The 27,516-nt window shown below is 43.7% G+C and overlaps 1 protein-coding gene across 1 annotated transcript in view; it reads left to right on the top strand.

The window, feature by feature from the left end:
- The window catches only part of EVI5 (ecotropic viral integration site 5), a 330,825-nt gene that overhangs the window by 51,432 nt on the left and 251,877 nt on the right, over window positions 1-27,516 (top strand). The window contains 1 exon segment of the mRNA XM_030205945.1: window positions 12,932-13,161. Coding sequence (XP_030061805.1) covers window positions 13,013-13,161 — 149 coding nt within the window. The 5' untranslated portion in view covers window positions 12,932-13,012.

The raw sequence follows: 27,516 nt of genomic DNA, 5'->3' as shown, positions 1-27,516 counted from the left end.
GAAGCTACAATGTATTAAATTTAAAACTAATCTGAGAAAATGTTTCTTCACTCAACGTGTAATGAAACTCTGGAATTCATTGCCAGAGAATGTGGTAAATGCGGTTAGCTTAGTGGAGTTTAAAAAAGGTTTGGACGGCTTCCTAAAGGAAAAGTCCATAGGCCGTTATTAAATGGAGTTGGGGAAAATCCACTGTTTCTGGGATAGGCAGTATAAAATATTTTGTACTTTGTTGGGATCTTGCCAGGTATTTGTGTTGTGGATTCGCCACTGTTGGAAACAGGATGCTGGGCTTGATGGACTTTGGTCTTTCCCAGTATGTCAATACTTACGTACTTATGTAACAGTTAGTGGATTAAAGCTAAGTGGTGTACGGCTTGAAACACTGGGAACTGATTTATTTAAGATTGAATTATCACTAACTGTAGATCATGATATCTTGCTAGCACGACTGACAGAAACAGGTATTAATGGAACAGTACTTGCCTGGTTCAGATCCTATCTATCAGATAGGCAACAATTCATAATGATTGGCAGCAACTCATCACCACCATGGACACTGACCTGCGGGATACCACAAGGATCGATACTGTCACCTATTCTGTTCAGTATCTACCTCAAGCCACTAGCTGAGCTGAATCGGTCAATGGACATTCAGTTCTACATCTATGCGGATGATGTGCAGCTACTCCTACCCATTGAACCTGATTTACCTACAGCCTTGAATAAACTGATCAGTTGTCTAACATCAATTCAGGAATGGGCTAAACACAACAAACCTTACCTGAACCCAAGTTAAACCGAGCTTCTCTGGGTCCCTAACACAAGTGGATACATACCTGACATCAAAATCCCTTTTGGGAAGTATGAACTCCCCCTCAAATCAGGAACCTTGGAATACAGTTAGATTCAACACTTACTCTGATTCCCCAAATCCAAGCAACCTTCAAGAGCTGCTTCTACTATTTGCGACAGCTACGCTGCCTCTCTCCTTACATCGAGAAGGTAAATCTTTATCCCAGTTGTGCATACCATGGTAACATCAAGACTGGATTACTGCAATGCGCTATACAATGGTCTGACTACAAAGGGCCTGCACCAGCTCCAGTTGATTCAGAATGCAGCAGCAAGACTCATGGAAGGTTTAAAGCGATGTGACCACATCACACCATTTTTGCAAAAACTTCATTGGCTACCAGTACAATACAGGGCTAAATTTAAAACTCTGTCTGATCTTCAAGGCCCTGAAAGGAAATGGCCCCGAGCATCTGAAGAATAGGATGATTCTCCACACACCGCCAAGGACACTAAGGTCCTCCCAAGGACTTTCACATACTACACCCTCTCCAAAAGACATTACACGATGTGATACCCGCAAGCGAGCCTTCTCCGGAGTAGCCTCCACACTCTGGAATGCATTGCCTGAAAGGCTCCACTTAACCCAAGACTACCTCTACTTCAGGAAGCAGGTGAAAGCTTGGCTCTTCAACCAAGCCTTTAACTGAAGAAGTAACTAACTTGTTAGTCTCACTCACACACACAAGGATTGACTCGGGCTGCACATACTGCAATGGGACATGTTTATCCACTCCTACCCTAGCTGAGATAATATTTAACCATCTCTCTGACCTCACGTGCAACTTTCTTCAAATCAATCACCTTACTTTCTAATTCTTCCTATTTTCTTACTCATCTATATGTTACAACTTTGCCTTACCCTTCACTACCAATTATAATGTTCCAGGACATAAATATTGTGTTGTCATTGCAAGTAGTATACCATGCCATACTTTGTATTGTTGTTCGAATATTTTTACTGCTCTAATTTCCTACTGCTCATGTTTGATCTATTCTTAGTGTACACCGTCTTGAGTGAATTCCTTCAAAAAGGTGGTAAGTCCTAATATACAGGCTACTCCTCCACTCTTACCTGTGAGTTACGCCTTTCTCTTCTCTCATGATTAGTGAGCACAATACTTTACAACATTCCATTAGACTGAATGAGTAAAGAAATTGTACTTAAGGGGTTTAGAATATCTGTATAGTGCCAAACTAACTTTTCAAAAAGTTAACGAAACAGGACCAAGGTTGGGGAAGTGGGGGCTGGGTAACACAATATCAGGTTAGTAAATGGCTCTGATTTGGACTGGGGGATCCAGGGAAATAGTCATTAAAAAAAAAGATCCAATGCATTTCTGGTGGACCAGTTGAAGCTGCTGCAGCATAAGAAACATTGATGCACTAAAACATAGTCCCCCTTCCCCTTTCCTCGTCTTTCCTGACCCAGCCACACCCACATCAGTCTATCTTTGCAGGGCTGGCTGTTAATGATTTAGATGCTTGTTTATTCCACTTTCTTTTTTTGTAAGTTCTGCTGTGAAAACCAGTGACTGAACTGTATAACTTTCTTAATGACTGCTATTAGTAACCAAACTGTGTAGTTTGCTTCTGGTTGCTTTTTATATTTATTTATTTTTAATTTATTTGTTACATTTGTATCCCACATTTTCCCACCTATTTGCAGGCTCAACGTGGCTTACATAGTACCGTTACGGCGTTCGCCCGTTCTGGTTTGAACAAATACAAGGTGTGGTTGTGGTAGAATGGGGTTCATGTATGGTAGATACAATAGGGGAACATTAGGGAGGAAGAGGTAGAATTGGGGTGTGTCCATTCCGTTCTTGGTGGTGGTGTGTTGCAGGTACTCTGGTTCTTATGTTGGATTGGTGGTGGTGTGTTGCAGGTACTCTGGTTCTTATGTTGGATTGGTGGGATAGGCCTTTTTGAACAGGTTCGTTTTTAGTTTTTTCCGGAACTTTAGGTGGTCGTACATTATTATTGCCTTCTAGAGTTGGAGATGAATGACAGCATATGTTCCTTTGGGACAGTGGCACCCTGTGGTTAAATGGTAAAATCCATCCTTTGAAATCTGATGGCGACATCTAATGGTTGAGTAGATATTATTGTACTTCATTTCATTTTGTTGTGCTTTACCAAACCAATGGATTGTTTGGGTGCTGCTCAATTTAAACTGACCTTTTCCCCTGTTCCAGATCAGCTGTACCCTGTGATCATACACATGGGGGTTGGAAAGAGTTCCATGAGACTCTCCACAGAGAAGGGCGACGAAAATGATAAAGGGGATGGGACGATTTCCCTATGAGGAAAGGCTAAAGCGGCTAGGGCTCTTCAGCTTGGAGAAAAGGTGGCTGAGGGGAGAGATGATAGAGGTCTATAAAATAATGAGTGGAGTTGAATGGGTAGATGTGAAGTGTCCGTTTACGCTTTCCAAAAATACTAGGACTAGGGGGAATGCGATGAAGCTACAAAGTAGTAAATTAAAAATGAATCAGAGAAAAATTTTCTTCACTCAAACTCTGGAATTCGTTGCCAGAGAATGTGGTAAAGGTGGTTAGTTTAGCAGAGTTTTAAAAAGGTTTGGACGGCTTCCTAAAGGAAAAGTCCATAGACTGTTATTAAATGGACTTGGGGAAAATCCACTGTTTCTGGGATAAGCAGTATAAAATGTTTTGTACTTTTTGGGATCTTGCCAGTTATTTGTGACCTGGATTGGCCACTGTTGGAAACAGGATGCTGGGCTTGATGGACCTTTGGTCTTTCCCAGTATGACAATACTTATATCAATATGACCTGATTTGCGAATTAGTAGGACAAGAGACTTGCTCTCCATATGTTTATTTTTTTTTTCTGGGTTTTTTGACAGTGTGCAGACTGTAAGTCTGCTTAGCACTAGCTTTGCTCCCCTTTTTCAGATGTGGCCTCTCAAGCTCTGCTACCTTTGTGCAGTGGCCTAGCGGAGTGTTGACTGCTCTGTCATTCTGTGGGCTGGGTTTAACTCTTTCGGAATGCATCTCTTGTCTCTGGTGCTCTCCAGGTTTTTGGGTTTTACCCATCCTTTTCCTGCAGAATTGTTTGTTGGCTGTGCTGCATACAGGACGTTCAGGGTCTACTGGACGGCCCTTAGATTGACAGGGCTCCTGGGCCTTCGGATCGAGCCGACTGGGTTGGTACAGGGTCTGCTGCCCTGGTTTTTGTACCGGATGTTGGCAGAGTTAATTCTATCATCTCTCCTATGGAAACAGTGGGACCCAGCTCTTTCAGTTGGGTACTCGTTTGGAGCAGCATGCAGTGTTCCTGCAAGGTTACTGGTCTGGGTAGACCTTCTTCCTGGCTCAATAGGGATACACTTAGGTTCTTGTGGTCTTCTGGTCTGTCTGGATCACTTTGGCCCCTCCTCCTCCCCACCCCCCTGTCCCAGAGGTTGAGCTGGTAGTTCTGCCTGCCTTTCGTTTGGTTTGGGTGCTGCTACAACCAGCTTCCCTTTGGGCCGGCAGTCTGCCTTTCTTCAGGCTTCTTCGAGACCGGTCCTTGCCAATCAATCTAGTCAGTACATTTTGTGGTAAGCGTTTGTGTATTTCTCACACATAAGATGTCCTATTATCCACCATATTTCATTATTTCATTTATATACTAGTTCTCGGTGATGTATATTTTTTATTTTATACATGTACATTATTAAATAAAGTAATGGAACTTGCTTATTTTCTTTTCTCAAGTCTACTGTGTACAGCAAGACAACATCCCTCTGTTTTTCTAATCGTAGGAGAATCGGCTTCAGACACTCAGTGAGCGAATCATAAAATATGTAGCTCACTGACTCTAACCGGTGGCTTCCATTGTAGTATAATAAGCCTACCTCGAGTATCCTCATTAGCCTGAAACTTCTACTTTTTCTTTTTTTCTTTTTTCGTGTCGCTTTATAATATTCTATTTAAAAGGTACACTTATCTGCTGCTTCCCATATAGGACTTCCGGTACGCCCTACAGCGAGCTCCCGTTTCGCCACCAGCTTCATAAGGAGCAGTACCGTTTCAAATTTGAGACCTTCCTATACTTTCAAAAGACGCTGCAAGTTTGAAAGTATAGGAAGGTCTCAAATTTGAAACGGTACTGCTCCTTTTGAAGCTGGTGGCGAAACGGGAGCTCGCTGTAGGGCGTACCGGAAGTCCTATATGGGAAGCAGCAGATAACTGTACCTTTTAAATAGAATATTATAAAGCGACACGAAAAAAGAAAAAAAGAAAAAGTAGAAGTTTCAGGCTAATGAGGATACTCGAGGTAGGCTTATTATACTACAATGGAAGCCACCGGTTAGAGTCAGTGAGCTACATATTTTATGATTCGCTCACTGAGTGTCTGAAGCCGATTCTCCTACGATTAGAAAAACAGAGGGATGTTGTCTTGCTGTACACAGTATACATGTACATTATGCAATATATACATGTGATTCTGTTTTTTTATTACATATTTTTATTATTCATAGTTTTATATGTCTGCTTTGAAATATAAAATATATTTCAGAGTTAATACGCCTGTTATTTATTTATCATTTAAATTTTTTACACGCAGAACATGCAATATGAAATACATTATACAACTTGGTCATTAAAGCAAAAATAATTCTATACTAAGATTACAGTACTTTCAATGAAAGGAAAGAGCAAGTTATACAATTGACTAGCCCACAAATCTACCTGAGGGGGGAAGTGAGTTAGATAATAGGAGATATCAAACAGAAAAAGAAAACAAGCATATATGGCCTGGCTTATCTACCCTTACATCTTTAATAATCGAATGATATCAATTACTCTACAGGTTTAATAGCTAATTTTTTCATTTCTAGGAATGCTTTAAGATGTTCCGTTCAAAAAAAAGAATATTTTACACCCAAATATTTAACCAGACATTTACATGGGTAAGCCAACAAATATGTTGCACCCAGGGCTCGGGTCTCTTCTCTATACAATAAAAATTTCTTTCTCCTATCTTGAGTTGTTTTACAAACATCCGGATATATCCACACTCTTTGACCACAAAAAATTTTCAAAGCATTTTTAAAGTATAACTTCAGCACAGCGTTCAAATCTTGCTCAAAGACAAATAATATTAAAAGAGTTCTACGTTGTTCAATATCAGATATAGATGTCTCCAAGATTAATGAAATGTCCGACTGTGCTGAAGAATCCAAAGGTTTTTTCTTACCACCATCTCCCGGTTCAGCTGACGGAGGACTAGGTAAATAATATACTCTATTTAGAGGAGGAATAGCTGAATCCGGGTATAGCAGAATTTCTTTTAAGTACTTCTTAAACACCTCAGTAGGGCTCAACTCTTGAATCCAAGGAAAATTCAATATTCTAAGGTTCAACCTTCTATTAAAATTTCCAAATTGTTCAATTTTCCTGTGTATCACCATTTTGTCCGTTACTAAGGATTCAGTGACTAATTTTAAAGATTTTACTTCCTGCTGAAGTGCCTCAGTTTGTAACGTCACCTCCTGTTTAGTTTTTTCAAAAGAGTTAGTCAAGGAGTCAATTTTACTAACTGTCTGGTTTAAGCCCTGTAGCATCCTCCATATCGTCTGTAGGTTTATCTCCGCCGGAGGATTCCCCTCCAAAGATATTGGCTCAGCGTTCAGGGGAGGGTTAGCGCCAACTGAGGTTTGGTCTAACACGACTTCCGTAGCAGACTCTTCCTCCTCTCCCTGCCCTGTAATCGCTGGAGGCGGAGGGCGATTATCTGGCAACGACAATGATATTTCCAAATCCGAGGGAGCCAAAGCTCCTCCAACGTCTCCCAAATCGGCGTCGCTCGCCTTTACAACGGGGATGGGCGCTGTAAACCGGTCCAGAGTTTGTTGAAACGGGGAGGAAGTTCGGGCCATTGGCGTCTGGCCCTTTACTATCCCCTTCTTTTTGGTATGGGGCATTTCAACTGAAAGGTAAGAAGAGGAAAAACAAGGCTTTCAACAAGTTCACCGTGCACAGTCCACAGACACTCAGGCCGCCAACTTGACACGCCCCCTCCTCTCTTTGGACTGCTTTGCCAATACGCCTGTTTTAGTCCAGAGTTAAGTTGTGCACTTTCATTTTTATTCTTATTTAATTCAGATTATTAATTCTTATTCTTAATTTGATTATTTTAACACAGCATGTTTATATATATATATATTTTGTTATATGTATGACATATTTATGTTTTTTGAGAATACAGTTTGCGACCCTTGAGGCAGGCGTTTAGTTATGCTGAAACAAGGACCATGTTGGGTCCTTTGTTCCAAACAACCAATAAAGTGTTCTCCAAGCATCATCTCCAGAGTTGGTTCTCGCTATGGTCAGCCTCTACTCTTGTTGGCTGGCTTGATTGGATTATCGTACAGGTTTCCCCTGTTTGCTGTTCCTGATCTTTGTCTATACAGGGCAGATAGGTATTTCATTTCATTAACATATTTGCAACTATTATTAGGAAAGTACAAATGTGGGGTCAACTCTTGGAAACCTCAATTTACTCATATAAGCAGTGAAAATTTAAAGAATCTAACATTTTCATATTCAGCACAAAATGTCATCTTAGAAACAAATGGCTTAGTGAAGAAATACAAAATTTGATTGTAAGCCCATTGTGGCAGATTTTGTATTGCCCCGATTTTCTCTCTTACTTGTAAACTAAAATCCATATTAAGTACATCTGTTGATAAACATTGAAAAACAATGCAATATGCCACATACTTGCTCTGTTACACCATACTCTTTTACAGTTTTATACAAGACTTTCTGTTCTGCCCTCCATTTGCATGGAGGCAGATGATAGGATATATAAGACTCCAATTTCTTGTAATCCTGTAGTTCCTTGTAATAGGCTGGTTTAGAGCATATATCATGTCCCCTTTGTCTTATGGCACTCTTTCTATTGGCTTGCCATGTTATCTAAGCTTGCTGGGCAAGTTGCCCCTCCCCTTTCTCCATTGGGTCTGGAGAGTTAGTTTGCAGCATATCTCTTGTATGAACTGAAACTGCCTATGCTGTATTCTGTTCTATGATCCTTTCAGGCTACTTTGACTCTATCAAGATTTCACCAGTATAAAGCATAAACAGCATTGCTATTCAGCATGTGACTGAAAGTCTCCCAGCCTCTTGCTTGAGAGAGCTAATGGCGAACAGACTCCCAGTTTGCAAGGCAAAATCTCTTGTTCAGCATATCTGAACTGTTATTTTTCCATGTTTGATTACTGCATTAAAGAATTTGTTTCAAGAACTCTTGAGTCTTCTCATAGTGATATTTCCTACACCACTAAAACCCTAACCACAAACTGAATCATTTTTACCATTACAATTCAATATTTATCTACTGACAGTAGAAGAATATACCAATTCTTCAATAAATTAAAGTATTCTTTGTCAGGCTAAGTAGTCACTCTGGGTATGAAATAGTAATTCCTGGCATTTCTTCATCATAGGATGTTGATCTCTGTGTAAAAAAAAAAAATCTCAATGTGCTTGACTGGGTCAGTAACTAAAGATAACTGATATTTTCTCATGTGCATTCATTCACCATATATGTTGCATTTAATCTTATTTATTGATGCTACCGTACTGAAAGTTTGGTATAACAAATTAGGGGGACCCTTTTACAAAGCCGCGGTTGGACAACCGTGGCAATGGCGTATGGCAAACCATTCCTACCGCCGGACTACTACAGGAGCCCAGTGGTAGTTCCGGTGTTTGCCACATGTCATTTCCGGTGCTGGGGGGCTTACCTTTCAGTAATCGAGCAATGCCCCCAGTTACCGCAATAACTGTGCAGGAAATGGCTGCACAGGAAGTGCTTATCTTACTGCATAGCCATTTCTTTTTTTGTTTAAAAAAATATAAACTCCTTTTACCCGCTGTGGTAAAAGGGGGACTTGGCACGTGGCAAACCCGTGCGCCGGTGCAACCGCAGGGGTACTTTTGCCACAGCTTGGTATAAAGGATACCAAAGTCAATACAGCATAGCTTAACAAGTATACCTCAAACACAGTGTATGTCACAATTGTCTAGTTTTTTTTAGGAAGGAATATTCAACATCAAAGGTGGCAATAAATGGAGACCTCTCCTAGATTTGTGGGGTATCAAAATATGACAAGTAACAAGAAGCCTGGCTTGTTGTGCACAGCTTTAAAGACCAGGCATAATGATTGAATTCAGCTTTCCACTGTCAGCCAGTAAAGAGAACATAAAACAGATGTAATATGATCCTATAGCTTTGTTCTCATTAACAGTCTGGCTGCTGTTTTGGATCAGTTGCATATGCTGTAATTGTTTCTTCAGCAATACAGAATACAGGCAATTAGAATCATCAATAGGTAATTAAGGCATGCATCAAATTATGCCCAATGTTTGTTTTATTTCACTGTTTCTCTTGGATCAACCTGTGTAAGATGCTGGTATTTAATAACACAGGTGTGCCAACAATGCATTATGCCAAACTGTCTCCTGCTGTGCTCATAGGAATAAAATAGGCTCTCTGGAAGCGGTGCAAAGAAAAGCTACGAGAATGGTAAGGGATTTGCGTTACAAGACGTATGAGGAGAGACTTGATGACCTGAACATGTATACTCTGGAAGAAAGGAGAAACAGGGGTGATATGATACAGACATTCAAATATTTGAAAAGTATTAATCCGCAAACTAACCTTTTCCGGAGATGCGAAGGAGGTAGAACGAGAGGACATGAAATGAGATTGAAGGGGGGCAGACTCAAGAAAAATGTCAGGAAGTATTTTTTCACGGAGAGAGTAGTGGATGCTTGGAATGCCCTCCCGTGGGAGGTGGTAGAAATGAAACCGGTCACAGAATTCAAGCACGCGTGGGATAAACATAAAGGAATCCTGTTCGGAAGGAATGGATCCTAAGGAGCTTAGCCGAGATTGGGTGGCAGAGCCGGAGGCGGGGATGGTGCTGGGCAGACTTATACGGTCTGTGCCAGAGCCGGTGGTGGGAGGTGGGACTGGTGGTTGGGAGGTGGGGATGGTGCTGGGCAGACTTACACGGTCTGTGCCCTGAAAAGGACAGGTACAAATCAAGGTAAGGTATACACAAAAAGTAGCACATATGAGTTTATCTTGTTGGGCAGACTGGATGAACCATGCAGGTCTTTTTCTACCGTCATCTACTATGTTACTATGTATTCTGTCCCAAATATTTCTTATTGGCATTACTCCTAATTTTCCATTTTGTCATTGTTTTAGTTAGTCCTTTTGTCCGTTCCAACTGTGATGAGTATTCTGTCCAGTGGTTACCAAAATTGTCCTAGGGAACCCATAGCAATTCAGGTTTTCAGGTTAGTTTTACTGAATAAGAGAAATTTACATGCAGCGGGAGACAGTGTAAGTAGTTCTACTTCATGAATGGCCTGAAAACAGGACTGGGTTTTGGAACTGCAGCTGTAGTTTGTGCCACTCTCTCTTTACCATTTTCTTTGTTACATTTCAGTTTCTTATTGTCACCCATGGTACTGTGCAACATTTCTGGCCCTTTTCTTTAGGACTAAAAACATTCACAAGTCAGATCACCTGGATGCCTAAAATTGAGAAAAGCAGAAAAAAAATCAGAAATAGTCCAAAACAAAATTATAAGCAAAAATATTAAAACAAAAAAATGGGAAAAGGGTAAGAAAAATACTCTGGTTCTTAACAACTTTTGACTGGCACCTAACTTTTTTTTTTTCTAACTATATTTTCACCCCTGCTTCTGTTGAAATGGCAGACATTTTTGTGTGTTTTTTTTCATCATCCTCTGGTATGTGATATATTTACATAGTATACTTTCATATACTCTTTTTTTTTTTTTTTTTTTAAATTATATTTCATATTATACATCAAAGATACAATTTAGATAAGAAATCCAGAAATGATGAAGAAAATACATAATAAAATAACTACAAGGCATCCAATACAGTCCACAAAAAGAGGAGAGAATCATAAAGAAAAACTCCATAGGAAGCTGGAGAAGGGAAAAGAAATATTAGAGCAAATACCCCCACAACTTAGCTTCTTAATAGAAGGCATTATGATATATTCCAGAAGTCTCCAAAACGCCTTTAATTTGAAGAAAAGTCTGCAACTGCGAGGGGTCATAATATACATAACATTTTGATAAGAAATTAGACATTTGCAGGGAAAACGCAGTTGAAAAGATGTCCCCAAAGCAAGACATGATTAGCACATAGCCAGAAATTGTTTTTCTTTCTCAGCTGAGTCCATCTAAATACATCAGGAAATAGTAAAACTTTACCACCATAAAACACTGCATACCCAAACATATAGAACAGTCTCAAGATAGCTTCTTTATCTTGAAAAAAAAATAAAAGAAACCAAGAGTAGCTGTTCCCAATATTTCCACTTGAGAGGATTCCAGTAAAATGTAAACTTTCAAGTTCTTAGTCTTCCACAGATGATGAAGTAATATAATAAATCTTTTGTAATGGAGGCATATTAGAATCTGAGTATTTTAATTCTAATGTTAAAAAATTACTAAACAAGTCCTTTGGTGAAAGTAATCTTGGAATTTGAAAGTTAAGTAAATGCAGGTTCAGATTACTGCTTGCACTCTCTAGGTTCTTTGTTTTACGTAGAAACAAAATCTTATCCCCAGAATGCTGATCTACTGTTTAATATCGGACACTGACTTCTCAAGTGTTCCTAGCCTTGCAGAATGCTGTGAAGGTAGTATCTTCCAAAGATGTCAGTCGAGAAGAAGACTCGGTCATTGTAGAAATGAAACTAGAGCATACCTGATGAAGGCTTTCTAAGGCTCCCCAGGTGGCTTCCATATCTACAATGACAGGTTTAACCAGTGGCTTGAGAGGAGTAGAAACTGCGCTGGGAGCAGCAACACTGCTAGCCGGTACAGATGACCCATCCAAAGCTCACAACTCACCACTACCACAGGGGAAGACACTCCACCTGATGACAAGGCCATATATCTTCCGGGGATGACTAGGAGACTTGACGTGATGAGTGCTTACACACTCCTGAGCTCCTCCTGCTACTGCTCCTGAAACAAAGCCAACACCCACAGAAGGTGATCTCTCCACAGGAGAAATGGAAGTCAAATGTACAAACAGTGGATCCAAAAAAAAGTCCTCTCACAAATGGTGTTTCCCAAACAAGGCCTTTATTTAAATCAATAAAATGACCCAACACAAATCGTGTTTCGGCCACAAAGGCCTGCCTCAGGGGTTTATAGACCTTTGGTGTAAAACAATGGTAAAACAAATGACTCGCAGTCAAATTGTCTAGAAAGGTATCTACACAATAATCCTTTACTGTTGAAGTATAATGATTATAATGATGAAAACGACTGTAGCAAATGTACAGACGGTCACCTTGATTCTGTCTTGAAAAAAAACAGCTCATCCAGAGATGCCAAAAACAGTATATATTGACCAGCTCTAGCTCCAACACAGAAAAATTGAACTGTAGTTTTAAGCTTGCTATATATGATTGCTCTGGCCACTGTTTTGTATGGAACTGTATAATTGTATATTTTCACTTACCCAATGTATTTAGGTTAGTGTTTATAAAGGAAAGTGGTATATAAATGTAAAGATGAAATCAACATTTGGTGGTGGTGGGGGGGGGGGGGGGGGGGGGTCTGGCAACAGGTCTTCTAAAGGTTACAATAGTGATGACAGCAGGCACTGTACCCCACTAAAGAACAAATCGAGAAAACTGTCCACTCACTCCCAAATGCAACCTTAAACTTCTTAAAACAGGGTTCCACATGAGTGTTCCAGAGCTTAGGAACCGTGCAATAAAAAGTACTTTGCATGGACTCCAACCAAGTCCTGATTCCAGCAGTGACTGGGATTGGAAACAGGATACTAGGCTTTCAGTGATTGTCAAAATCTCAACTGAAAGATACCTTACCAGGATTTTACTAATTAGTGGAGCACTGGGATGTAGACATTTTATAACCTTTGTTTTTCATTTTAGTGACCAATTATGCCATGTTTTAGGGACTATTGCAATTATGATTTCCTATCAGTATTGATTTTTATGTACAATAAAATTTCTATCATATTCTCAGGTGGCGACAGACAAGGTTGCAGAAAAGCTAAGTTCTACTCTCTCATGGGTGAAGAACACAGTCTCGCATACTGTCAGTCAAATGGCCAGTCAGGTGGCAAGTCCATCAGCTTCATTACATACTACATCCTCGTCTACCACCCTATCTACTCCAGCACACTCCCCTTCCTCACCAGCACAGCTAAGTCCAGATGAGGTTGAGCTATTGGCAAAGTTAGAGGAACAAAACAGGTAAGTGGCACATACTATCTGGATTTTGTTTACTCTTTGGAGAATATTTTAAAATATTTCTATAAATTATTTTTATAGTTTCTTACCAAGACACATACTAAATGCTTAATTTAATGCTAGCCTGCTTTAACATGAATAGTGCCATAAGTTATAGTCTGGGAATTTGTAGTAGCCTTTTATTTCCCTTGTGATATTGATCTCCTACACCTGCACCTTCTCTGGAAGAGCAGTTCTGTTTTCTTCTGGCACAGATTTATGGTAAATAGAACATTTTTAGTTTTCCTTGTTTTTCATTGACATTTAGCTTTTAGTGTTAACTATTGAATTGTATAGTGGATTTGTTAGCTTTTTATGTCACTCTGATTTTCAGGCTCACTTTCAAAAGAGATAGACGTCCAAAAAGTGACATAGTCAGCATTTGGACGTTTATTTATTACATTTGTATCCCACGTTTTCCCACCTATTTGCAGGCTCAATGTGGCTTACATAGTACTGGAGAGGCGTTTGCATACTCTGGTGTAAACAAATACAAAGTGATGTTGTGATAAGATAAAGTTCATGTGGCACAGGCACATTCGGGAATCGTTCAATGGAAGAGTTGTGTTATGTCCATTTCGTACTTTAGGTTTGTTGTGTTGCAGAGATCAGGCATTTATGATGGATTGGTAGGGTATGCCTTTTTAAACAGGTTAATTTTTATTTTTTTCCGGAAGTTTAGGTGGTCGAACGTGGTTTTCAAGGCTTTTGGTAATGTGTTCCACAGTTGTGTGCTTATGTGGGGGAAATTGGATGCTTAGATTGATTTGTATTTGAGTACTTTGCAGCTTGGGTAGTACAGATTTAGGTACGTTCATGTAGATTCGGATGTGTTTCTAGTTGGTAGGTTGATCAAGTCTGTCATGTATCCCGGGGCTTCACCATAGATAATTTTGTGGACCAGAGTGCAGATTTTGAAAGCAATGCGTTCTTTGATTCGGAGCCAGTGTAGTTTTTCGCGGAGGGGTTTTGTGCTTTCAAATTGCGTTTTTCCGAAGATAAGCCTAGCTGCCGTGTTTTGAGTGGTCTGAAGTTTCTTTAATGTTTGTTCTTTGCATCCCGCATAAATTCCATTGCAGTAGTCTACGTGGCTTAGTACCATTGATTGTACCAGGCTGCAAAATGTTTCCCTCGGGAAGAATTGTTTCATTCGCTTGAGTTTCCACATTGAATAGAACATTTTCTTTGTTGTGGATGTCGCTTGGCTCTCTAGTGTTAGGTTGCGGTCCAGTGTAACGCCGAGGATTTTCAGGCTGCCTGAGATAGGGAGTGTGTAATCTGTGGTATTGATAATTGTGGGGTTGTCCGCGTTGTGTTGGGATGAGAGGATAAGACAGTATGTTTTTTCTTTGTTGTTGAAATGCATTTGCCCAGAAGTCCATGATGTTCAAGCTGGTCGTGATTTCATTGGTGATTTGTCAGTTTAGATTTGTAAGGAATGTATATAGTGACATCATCTGCATAGATGAAGGGGTTAAGGCCTTGGTTGGATAAGGACTTGGCTAGAGGGGTCATCATTAGGTTGAAGAGGAACAGTGATCCTTGAGGTACTCCGCAGTCTGCTTTCCATGGTGATGAGATGTTTGAGTTTGATTTTACTTGGTATGTTCTTGTGGTTAGGAAGCCCTTGATCCAGCTAAGTATGTTTCCACCAGTCCCGAACTTATCTAGTAGTCTTAATAATGTGGTTTACCATGTCTAATGCGCTAGAAATGTTGAATTGGAGGAGGAGGATGTTTTTGCCTGTTGCTATTTCCTGCTTGAATTTGGTTAGGAGAGTGAGTAGTACTGTTTCTGTTCTGTGGAGGGGGCGGAAACCTGACTGTGAATCGTGTAATATTGAGAATTTGTTTATGTAATCTGTAAGTTTTTTGGTTACCATGCTTTCCATCAGCTTGACTGACAACGGGATAAATGCTACTGGACGGTAGTTAGTGATTTCATTTGTTTTTTTCTTGGTGTCTTTTTGGTATCGGGGCGAGTAGTATATTGCCTTTTTCCTTAGGGAAGAGACCTTGCTGTAGCATGTAATTTAGGCGGGATGTGAGGTCTACTATAAAGCGGTAAGGGGCAGATTTCATTAAGTAGTTGGGGCAGATATCTAGTTTACAGTGAGTGTTGGAGAACCTGCTGATTGCCCGTGCAACTGTATCGACGGTGAGGAGGGCAAAATTTAACCAGGTACGGTATTCTCCCATGGTTGGATCCAACTCGTTAAGGAAGTTTTTAATGTCAGGGTTGTCCTGAGGTAACATGTTGCGTAGGTTTACAGTTTTTTCGTTGAAATACTTAGCAAGTTTATCTGCAGATGGGATGTCTGTATTTGATGTAGTGACCAGGTTGGTATCTAGGAGTTTGTTCACGAGTTGATATAATTTCTTCGTGTCTTTGTAATCTGTCCCTATTTTAGTTCTATAATATGATCTTTTGGTCTGTCGTATAGCGTATTTGTATTTTCTTAGTGATTGTTTGCATGTGTTGAGTGTGTGTTCATCTTTTGGTTTTTTTTTCCATGCTCGTTCAAGTTTTCTGGATTGTGTTTTTAGCCTTTTCAGTTCCTCATTGAACCACGGTATAGAGTTATGCTTACGTGAAGATCTTGTTCTTAAGGGTGGTATTTCATCTAGTATGCATTTGCATCTTTTATCCCATTCCATGAGGTAGTATATGGCGTCTGTTTGTGCTGTCCATTCATTGTTATATATCTGTTGCCAGAATGTTTGTCTACTTGACCTCTTGTTCTGTAGGTTGTGTGTTCTTGTATTTGGTGTAGTCCCTTCTGCCAGTGTAGGGATAAGTTTAGTTTGTAGTGATCAGTCCAGGATGTTTCTGTTTATCTCACAGAAACGTCCAAATCAGTATTATCGAAACCTCTTTTTGAACGCCTTTCTTTGAAGTCCATCAGGACGTCCAAATCTGAAAGGGGCGTGCAAGGGGCGTGTTCAAGGCGGGACATGGATGTCTTTCAGCAATAATGGAACAAAACAAAGACGTCCAAGTCTAAAACTTAAACATTTTGAGCTAGACCTGTTTTATAGCGAATAGCTGCAGTGGGAATTGAACCCTCTTCCCCAGGATCAAGGTCTGCTGCATTAACCACTATGTTACTCCTCTACTCCACACAAGAGGTGCCCCAAATGACCAGATGACTACTGGAGGGACTCGGGGATCACCTCCCCTTACTCCCCTAGTGGTCACTATCCCCCTCCCACCCCCCAAAAAATGTGATTAAAAATATTACTTGCTAGCCTCCAATGTTATACTCAGGTCAATTAGAATAGCATGCAGGTCCCTGGAGTAGTCTAGTAGTGGTGCCGTGCACTGCAGACAGGTGGACCCAGGCTTCTACCTCCCTCTACTTGTTGCACTTATGGAGGAAACTGTGAACCCTCCAAAACCCACCAGAAACCCACTGTACCCACATATTGGTGCTCCCTTCACTTGTAAGGGCTATGGTAGTGGTGTACAGTTGGGGGTAGTGGATTTTGGGTGAGTTTTGGGGGGCTCAGCAGACGAGGTAAGGAAGCAATGGTGAGATGTGTACCTTGGAGCATTTTATAAAGTTCACTGCAGTGCCCCCAAGGATGCCCAATTGCTTTCCTGGGATGTCACTTTTCCAGGATTCTACCTGATGCCAAGCTTTCTATTTTTCTTATAACATCTGAGCCTCGCGTCTATTGTTTATAATAAGATTTGGGCTTTGAATTCAGATCTATAGATGAAAAGGAGGTCTCATTACATATATCTCAATACCAGAGTGCTATTTTTCCATACTTCATAGCAAGAGTGTACATTCCCTAATTACCTGTCTCAGTGCAACTGAAGCTTTTACCCCCTCAGTGCATGTAAATGGTTTCATCCCTGTGAGGCTTTCTTTCCAACAAAAGCTTTTACCACACTCAGGACATGTAAATGGTTTCACTCCTGTGTGTATTCTCTGGTGCATTGTGAGGTTTACCTTCTGACCAAAGCTTTTACCAGGCTCTATACATACAAATGGTTTCTCTCCCAGTGGACTTTCTGATGCACTTTGACATTTACATTACAACCAAAGCTTAGAACATGTGACTGGTTTCACTTGTGGATTTTCTTGTTGTGTATTTTGTACGTTTTGCATTTGGATGCATTTGTTTGAAAATGGACCAAAAAATAAAACATCCAAATCGCAAAACGTTTTTCCGAACAGCATTTTCGAAAGGAAAAGAGACTTTTTTTTTTTTTTTTGTAGAAAATGACCTGATTTTGGACGTTTTACAAAAAATGTCCAAATTCAGACTTAGATGTCTTATCCAAAAATGCCCCTTGTGCATTTGACTTGCCCAAAGTCACAAGGAACAGCAGTGGGAATTGAACCCATGTTGCCATGATCAAAGCTCGCTGCACTAACCATTAAGCCACTCCTCCTCCGTTTTGGACATCTTGCATTTGTACGTCTTTTGTTCGAAAATGGACCAAAAAAAAGGACGTCCAAATCACAGGACGTCCATAGTATTTTCGAACACAAAAGACAGATGTCCATCTTTTTCGAAAATGACTTACTTTCCTGTTTGGAATTTGGACATCTTTGTAAAACGTCCAGATTCTGATTTAGATGTTTCTTTCGAAAATGCCCCTCTTTGTCACACATAGTGGGTTTTTTTTTAGTGTTACTTTCTGTATTGTATGATTTCATTTTGTAAACTCCTTTGACATGCAGGTCAGGATTAAGGCATAAACAAACTAGGCATGTACTAAGGGCCTTATTAGATGAGCTAATTCAGTGGTTCCCAATTGGAATGTACAGATGTGCTAGATTTTTGCTCCACCAAGTCAGTTGCCACAGAGCACAGAACAGAATCCAGCATCTTTTTTTTTTGTTTGGATTGAATAAACATGTGGAATACCTTAAGGGTCTGTACTGAGAGCTGCATTATTCATTACAGGCATAAATGATTCTAAGAAAATCTGCTGCCACCCCCAGAATTCTTTCTGTCTATACTTGCCACTCCCTGCATGTTGTCTTTCAATTAGCATAAGGAGTCAGTGAGTGTTACTTCTATCTTGCTCTTGCTGCTTCTTCATGTGTGTCCCAGTAGTTTCATGAAACTGTGCAGTTTCCATAGTTCTAGCTGCAGAGGAGGCGGCAGCACCAAATCTTATATCAGCTGAAAGGAGTCATGGATGAGACAAAGAAAGTGATTAGTGGATGAGGGGGATTAAATATATATCTATATTATGGTTAGGCACCCACTAGAAGCTTAACCCTGACCTGTTGATGCTCTAAGAGAAGGGTGGTATATTGAATTGATGAGTTGAGATTTGGCTGGAATGTATTGGGGTGGGGGGAGAGAGTTCTTTGTTGGGGAGAGGAGTTGAGAATGAGTGCATCAGGCAGATGGACTGGTGGGGGAAATTTTTGTTTTACTCAAACGAATTGCTGCGAGTATACCTGAAAAACTGGGCTGGTGGCAACATTGGATGGTGACACCTCCACCTCCTTGCCCAGGTGATAGGTTCTGGCTCTTGCACTGAAGATCTTTTGGCAAAGTGGCCTCTCCTTGGAATAATAGTAAAGATTACTGTCCTACTGGATCAAAATTGGGTAAGTTTTACTTAAAGTTCAGGTGGTGTACTATAACCAGTAAGAGAGTAAAAGAATTTTTATCTTACTGGGGATGCATTAGATTTTCAGTGACACAGCTGAAAAAAATAAACTGATTAGACTCATCAATTGATTGCATTATAAAATCTGTTATCCTGTGTATGTGTTTTTGAGCTAATCAACTATTTTTATTAATGTCTTAAATTACCAAACATGCTAATCAGGTAAAGTAAATTGAACACTCTCCTGAAGGTGCCCCTCCCCCAACTCCCCCTAAATTATCTCCTCAGACCCTTGCTGAATTCTTTCACGACAAGGTTAAAAAGATAAACCTTGAATTCTCTACCTCGCCACCTCTCCCTCCACTAGTCCGTTCCCCTCTCTCTTCTTCCCCTCATTCCTTTTCCTCCTTTCCTGAAGTTACTATAGAGGAAAATACACTTCTCCTTTCTTCCTCAAAATGTACCACCTGTTCCTGTGATCCCATTCCCACCCACCTTCTTAATGCCATCTCACCTGCTCTTATTCCTTTTATCTGTCACATTCTCAACCTCTCACCTTCCACTGCAACTGTCCCTACTGCCTTTAAACATGCTGTGGTCACACCTCTCCTTAAGAAGCCTTCACTCGACCCTACTTGTCCCTTTAACTACCGACCCATCTCCCTCCTCCCTTTTCTCTCCAAATTACTTGAGCGTGCTGTTCACCACCGCTGTCTTGATTTTCTCTCCTCACATGCTATTCTTGACCCACTACAATCTGGTTTTCGCCCTCTCCACTCAACCGAAACTGCGCTTACTAAAGTCTCCAATGACCTATTACTGGCTAAATTCAGAGGTCTCTTCCATCCTCATTCTTCTTGATCTTTCCACTGCTTTTGACACTGTCGATCATAGCATACTCCTCGATACCCTGTCCTCACTTGGATTCCAGGGCTCTGTCCTTTCCTGGTTCTCTTCCTACCTCTCCCTCCGCACCTTCAGTGTTCACTCTGGTGGATCCTCTTCTACTTCTATCCCTTTGCCTGTCGGCGTACCTCAGGGTTCTGTTCTTGGCCCCCTCCTCTTTTCTATCTACACTTCTTCACTTGGTTCATTAATCTCATCCCATGGCTTTTCCTACCATCTCTATGCTGATGACTCCCAAATCTACCTTTCTACCCCTGATATCTCACCTTGCATCCAAACCAAAGTTTCAGCATGCTTGTCTGACATTGCTGTCTAGATGTCTCAACGCCACCTGAAATTAAACATGACCGAAACCGAGCTTCTCATTTTTCCCCCCAAACCCACCTCCCCACTCCCCCCATTTTCTATTTCTGTTGATGGCTCTCTCATTCTCCCTGTACCCATTCTCCCTTTCTTCTGCATTTGAGCCTTTGAGATGGACAAGCTACACGTAGAGATGGTCATATTTTAGACTTGATTTTTGTAGATAAGAGATTTTTGGTAAATAGGGCTATTGTGCAAGGTATTAAATCTATTCCCCAATCTGATCATTTAAAATTTAATTTGTGTGAAATTTATGCCAACAGAAACTGTATTTGGAAAACCAGTTATAAATGAAAAATGTGGGTATTATGAAATTGAAGCTTTGAAAAAGATTGTATGTCCAAAGTTGGATAGTATTAAAGTATTGAAGGTGGAAGATGCAGTTGATCAGTGGAACCTTGTGTTTTCAGAGTCTTTGAATCAAATTGCTCCTCTAAAGCAAGTTGTTTGTAAACATAATCACTCAGTTCCATGGCACACTAAAGTTACTAAAGAAAAATATAATTTGAGTCTGCAGCATTTTAATTCAGAGACAGTTCTTGCTAAAACGCAATACTTCAATAAAACTATTGAGAAAGCTCCATCATAATCTAAAAAGCTTTTTCTATTGTCACTAGGTTGGTGTCAGTTGATAATCGAAGGAATAGATCAAACATGAGCAATAGATATACTGCAAGGTTATAATTGTTTCTCCGAGGACAAGCAGGCTGCTTGTTCTCACTGATGGGTGACGTCCACGGCAGCCCCTGCAATCGGAATCTTCACTAGCAAAAGCCTTTGCTAGCCCTCGTGCGCCGATGCGCACCGCGCATGCGCGGCCGTCTTCCCGCCCGAAACCGGCTCGTGCTGGCCAGTCTTCTTTTCTCCGCGCTCGGTACGGTCGTGTTACGCCATTCGCGCCCCTTAAGTTGACCTCGCGCGTCTCTTTTGACTTTTCGCTACGGAAAAAAAAAAAAAAAGGATTTCGGAAGAGGACCTTTTTGGTCTTTTTCCCTTTCCTCTATTTTCAGTTTTTGCCCCGGTAAGTTTCTTTTCATCTTCGGGGTAGGCCCTTTTGAGGTCTCGGGTCGAATTTTTTCTCCCCCTCTTTTTGGTGCCTACCGCAATTACGAGTTTTGATTTCGCCGGCGTGATTTTTCCGCCCACGTCATCGAAGTCTCCCAGCGGCTTCAAGAAGTGCACCCAGTGCGCCCGGGTAATCTCGCTCACTGACAGGCATGCGTCGTGTCTTCAGTGTCTGGGGGCTGGGCACCGCCCGCAGGCATGTAGTCTGTGCGCCCTTTTACAAAAGCGGACTCAGGTAGCGAGATTGGCCCAGTGGAACGTTTTGTTCTCTGGCTGTTCGTCGGCATCGGGAGTATCGAGTGCATCGACGTTGACAGCGTCCAGACCTCCGTCCTCGGCCGTGACTGCATCGAGTGCATCGAGGCATCGACCCTCTGCATCGGGGCTGAGACACCGGAAGGCTGCGTCGGCGTCGGTGGTACCGGGACCTCCACTTCTGCTGATGTCGTCGGACGGTGGTGCTTCGACTGGAGTGCAGGTGAGGGCTGTCCATTCCCCTGCTGGTGGCGGTGAGCCTACAGGTGGGTCTCCCCCTACCCTGAGGGCTCCTGCGGTACAGCCCCCCCGAGACCGACCTTCTTCGGCCTCGGCCCCGAGGAAGCGACGGCTGGATTCTACGTCCTCCTCGTCGGTGCCGGGAAGCTCCGGTGACATGCTTCGTCCCAAGAAGTCGAAGAAGCATCGACACCGGTCCCCTTCCCGTATCGGCACCGAGAGCTCTGGGTCGCCGAGGGAGTCGGCACTCAGTAGGCATCGGCACCGAGAGGACCACTCACCCTCTGTTCAAGAGGTGTCGATGCGCTCCACTATGGACAGCCCGGAACAGACTCTGACATCGACACCTGCATCGGCTTCCACGTCTTTCTCCACAGCCGCTCTGCACGAGAGTCTCCGGGCCGTTCTCCCAGAGATTCTGGGAGAGCTGTTGCGCCCTTCCCCTCCGGTACCGGGGGTGCTTGCGCCACCGGTACCGTCGAGTGAGGCGCCGGCTGGCCCTTTGCCCGGAGTGAGGTCTCCGACATCGGTGCTGCGTGCGGTACCGACTGCGGTCGCCTCCCAGGAAGGCTCCCCGACGACGTCGGCGGAGGGAACTTCGCAGTGGGCGTGGTTCCACGGAGTCGAGCCGGGCACGGCTTCAGACACAGGTCCGTGAACTTGTGTCTGATACCGATGGTGAGGCCTCGTGGGAGGAGGAGGAGGACACCAGATATTTCTCTGATGAGGAGTCTGATGGCCTTCCTTCCGATCCCACTCCCTCCCCTGAAAGGCAGCTTTCTCCTCCCGAGAGTCTGTCTTTTGCGGCCTTTGTCAGGGAGATGTCTACAGCCATCCCCTTCCCGGTAGTTGTGGAGGACGAGCCCAGGGCTGAAATGTTTGAGCTCCTGGACTATCCTTCTCCACCTAAGGAAGCGTCCACAGTACCCATGCATCATGTCCTCAAAAAGACATTGCTGGCGAACTGGACCAAGCCACTAAGTAATCCCCACATTCCCAAGAAGATCGAGTCCCAGTACCGGATCCATGGGGACCCAGAGCTGATGCGCACTCAGTTGCCTCACGACTCTGGAGTTGTGGATTTGGCCCTAAAGAAGGCTAAGACGTCTAGGGAGCATGCCTCGGCGTCCCCGGGCAAGGACTCTAGAACCTTAGACTCCTTTGGGAGGAAGGCCTACCATTCTTCTATGCTCGTGGCCAAACTCCAGTCTTACCAGCTCTACACGAGCATACACATGCGGAACAATGTGCGGCAGTTGACGGGCTTGGTGGACAAGCTCCCTCCTGAGCAAGCCAAGCCATTTCAGGAGGTGGTCAGGCAGCTGAAGGCATGCAGAAAATTCCTGGCCAGAGGGGTGTATGACACCTTTGATGTTGCGTCCAGGGCCGCTGCTCAAGGTGTGGTGATGCGCAGACTCTCATGGCTGCGTGTCTCCGACCTGGAGAATAGGATCCAGCAGCGGATTGCGGACTCGCCTTGCCGTGCGGATAATATTTTTGGAGAGAAGGTCGAACAGGTGGTAGAGCAGCTCCACCAGCAGGATACCGCTTTCGACAAGTTCTCCCACCGGCAGCCTTCAGCTTCTACCTCTACAAGTAGACGATTTTTTTGGGGAAGGAAGACTGTTCCCTACTCTTCTGGTAAGCGTAGGTACAATCCTCCTTCTCGACAGCCTGTGGCCCAGGCTAAGCCCCAGTGCGCTCGCTCTCGTCAGCAGCGTGCGCCTCAGCAAGGCCCCTCGGCTCCCCAGCAAAAGCAAGGGACGAGCTTTTGACTGGCTCCAGCAGAGCATAGCCGACATCCAAGTATCAGTGCCGGGCGACCTGCCGGTTGGAGGGAGGTTGAAAGCTTTTCACCAAAGGTGGCCTCTCATAACCTCCGATCAGTGGGTTCTTCAAATAGTCCGGCAAGGATACACCCTCAATTTGGCCTCCAAACCTCCAAATTGTCCACCGGGAGCTCAGTCTTACAGCTTCCAGCACAAGCAGGTACTTGCAGAGGAACTCTCCGCCCTTCTCAGCGCCAATGCGGTCGAGCCCGAGCCATCCGGGCAGGAAGGGCTGGGATTCTATTCCAGGTACTTCCTTGTGGAAAAGAAAACAGGGGGGAAGCGTCCCATCCTAGACCTAAGGGCCCTGAACAAATATTTGGTCAAGGAAAAGTTCAGGATGCTTTCCCTGGGCACCCTTCTTCCCATGATTCAGGAAAACGATTGGCTATGCTCTCTGGACTTGAAGGACGCCTACACGCACATCCCGATACTGCCAGCTCACAGGCAGTATCTGCTATTTCAGCTGGGCACACGTCACTTCCAGTACTGTGTGCTACCCTTTGGGCTCGCCTCTGCGCCCAGAGTGTTCATGAAGTGTTTGGCTGTAGTAGCAGTGGCACTTCGCAGGCTGGGGGTGCACGTGTTCCCATATCTCGACGATTGGCTGGTGAAGAACACATTCGAGGCAGGAGCTCTACAGTCCATGCAGATGACTATTCGCCTCCTGGAGCTACTGGGGTTTGTGATAAACTATCCAAAGTCCCATTTTCTCCCACTGCAGAGACTCGAATTCATAGGAGCTCTGCTGGATTCTCGGACGGCTCGTGCCTACCTCCCAGAGGCGAGAGCCAACAACTTGTTGTCCCTCGTCTCGCGGGTGCGAGCGTCCCAGCAGATCACAGCTCGGCAGATGTTGAGATTGCTGGGCCACATGGCCTCCACAGTTCATGTGACTCCCATGGCCCGCCTTCACATGAGATCTGCTCAATGGACCCTAGCTTCCCAGTGGTTTCAGGCTGCTGGGGATCTAGAAGACGTGATCCACCTGTCCACGAGTTTTCTCAGATCCCTGTATTTGTGGACGATTTGGTCCAATTTGACTCTGGGACGTCCTTTCCAAATTCCTCAGCCACAAAAAGTGCTGACTACGGATGCGTCTCTCCTGGGGTGGGGAGCTCATGTCGATGGGCTTCACACCCAAGGAAGCTGGTCCCTCCAGGAACGCGATCTGCAGATCAATCTCCTGGAGTTACGAGCGGTCTGGAACGCTCTGAAGGCTTTCAGAGATCGGCTGTCCCACCAAATTATCCAAATTCAGACAGACAACCAGGTTGCCATGTATTACATCAACAAGCAGGGGGGCACCGGATCTCGCCCCCTGTGTCAGGAAGCCGTCAGCATGTGGCTGTGGGCTCGCCGTCACGGCATGGTGCTCCAAGCAACATATCTGGCAGGCGTAAACAACAGTCTGGCTGACAGGTTCAGCAGGATTATGCAACCTCACAAGTGGTCGCTCAATTCCCGTGTAGTGCGACAGATCTTCCAGGTGTGGGGCACCCCCTTGGTAGATCTCTTCGCGTCTCGAGCCAACCACAAAGTCCCTCAGTTCTGTTCCAGGCTTCAGGCCCATGGCAGACTGGCATCGGATGCCTTCCTCCTGGACTGGGGGGAGGGTCTGCTGTATGCTTATCCTCCCATACCTCTGGTGGGGAAGACTTTGTTGAAACTCAAGCAAGACCGAGGCACCATGATTCTGATTGCTCCTTTTTGGCCGCGTCAGATCTGGTTCCCTCTTCTTCTGGAGTTGTCCTCCGAAGAACCGTGGAGATTAAAGTGTTTTCCGACCCTCATCACACAGGACGAAGGGGCTCTTCTGCATCCCAACCTCCGGTCTCTGGCTCTCACGGCCTGGACGTTGAGAGCGTAGACTTTGCCTCTCTGGGTCTGTCAGAGGGTGTCTCCCGCATCTTGCTTGCTTCCAGAAAAGATTCCACTAAGAGGAGTTACTTCTTTCTATGGAGGAGGTTTGCCGTCTGGTGTGACAGCAAGGCCCTAGATCCTCGCTCTTGTCCTACACAGACCCTGCTTGAATACCTTCTGCACTTGTCTGAGTCTGGTCTCAAGACCAACTCTGTAAGGGTTCACCTTAGTGCAATCAGTGCATACCATTACCGTGTAGAAGGTAAGCCGATCTCAGGACAGCCTTTAGTTGTTCGCTTCATGAGAGGTTTGCTTTTGTCAAAGCCCCCTGTCAAACCTCCTACAGTGTCATGGGATCTCAATGTCGTTCTCACCCAGCTGATGAAACCTCCTTTTGAGCCACTGAACTCCTGCCATCTGAAGTACTTGACCTGGAAGGTCATTTTCCTGGTGGCAGTTACTTCAGCTCGTAGAGTCAGTGAGCTTCAGGCCCTGGTAGCCCAGGCCCCTTACACCAAATTTCATCACAACAGAGTAGTCCTCCGCACTCACCCTAAGTTCTTGCCAAAGGTTGTGTCGGAGTTCCATCTGAACCAGTCAATTGTCTTGCCAACATTCTTTCCCCGTCCTCATTCCTGCCCTGCTGAACGTCAGCTGCACACATTGGACTGCAAGAGAGCATTGGCCTTCTGTCTGGAGCGGACACAGCCCAACAGACAGTCCGCCCAATTGTTTGTTTCTTTTGATCCCAACAGGAGGGGAGTGGCTGTGGGGAAACGCACCATATCCAATTGGCTAGCAGATTGCATTTCCTTCACTTACGCCCAGGCTGGGCTGGCTCTTGAGGGTCATGTCACGGCTCATAATGTTAGAGCCATGGCAGCGTCGGTAGCCCACTTGAAGTCAGCCACGATTGAAGAGATTTGCAAAGCTGCGACGTGGTCATCTGTCCACACATTCACATCTCATTACTGCCTGCAGCAGGATACCCGACGCGACAGTCGGTTCGGGCAGTCAGTGCTTCAGAATCTGTTCGGGGTTTAGAATCCAACTCCACCCCCCTAGGCCCATGTTTTGTTCTGTTCCAGGTTACACTCTCAGTTAGTTGGATAATTGTTAGGTCAATCTCAGTTATGTCCTCGCCGTTGCAAGGCCCAATTGACCATGTTTGTTGTTTTGAGTGAGCCTGGGGGCTAGGGATACCCCATCAGTGAGAACAAGCAGCCTGCTTGTCCTCGGAGAAAGCGAATGCTACATACCTGTAGAAGGTATTCTCCGAAGACAGCAGGCTGATTGTTCTCACAAACCCGCCCGCCTCCCCTTTTGGAGTTGTGTCTTCCCTTCTCTTTGTCTTGCTACATATGAGACTGGCCGGCACGAGCCGGTTTCGGCCGCGCATGCGCATCAGCGCGCGAGGGCTAGCAAAGGCTTTTGCTAGTGAAGATTCCAATTGGAGGGTCTGCCGTGGACGTCACCCATCAGTGAGAACAATCAGCCTGCTGTCCTCGGAGAATACCTTCTACAGGTATGTAGCATTCGCTTTATACACAATCTATATACATAGTATTTCTGGAGGCTTAATTTGAGTAGAATTATGAGAGTTGACATACACAGGCGCATACCTTTTATAAAATAGGTGCCTTTATGGACATTCAGATAGGTGTCTTTATTAGGAAATTATTTACCACATGCCCAAATGACAGAATAAATAGCATTTTTTTTCTGCTTGTTCCTCTTCTGTACCAATCTTCCAATTGAAAATTAAAGGTTATAGTAAGTCTTGGCAGGCAGTATAAACTTTTTTTTTTTTTAAGCAAATGACATGTTTTGCACATCTCAATTGACAGCTAAAAATAAATGCACAAGGAAGTACGAGGGCAGCATGGTCTCGGTGATGGAACTCAGATCAGACTTCCTTATGCTGGGCTCCTGCTCTAGGGGCTAAGATTGCTGTAGAGCCAATCATATGCTACTGGATAAGCAGGGAGTTCATGGAGGTAGCTAGAGTGTATACAGGAGATAAAATAAGTTGTGCATAAAGTTACTGGAAAAGAACAAACTTAGCCCCCTTTGCTGGCCAGTAGAAGGCTTCTGGACTGACTTTGGACATCGTAGCAAAGGAAACATGTTTTAACAGTGCTTAAAAAAAAACCCCAACAACCTAGTTTTAATTCCCCTATCCAGCACTTAGGAATGGTTCAGTCCAGACCAGTGT

The sequence above is a fragment of the Microcaecilia unicolor genome, chromosome 6, assembly GCF_901765095.1.
Source record: "Microcaecilia unicolor chromosome 6, aMicUni1.1, whole genome shotgun sequence".
NCBI classification, from domain to species: domain Eukaryota; kingdom Metazoa; phylum Chordata; class Amphibia; order Gymnophiona; family Siphonopidae; genus Microcaecilia; species Microcaecilia unicolor.
This window is presented reverse-complemented; position numbering and strand designations above follow the sequence as displayed.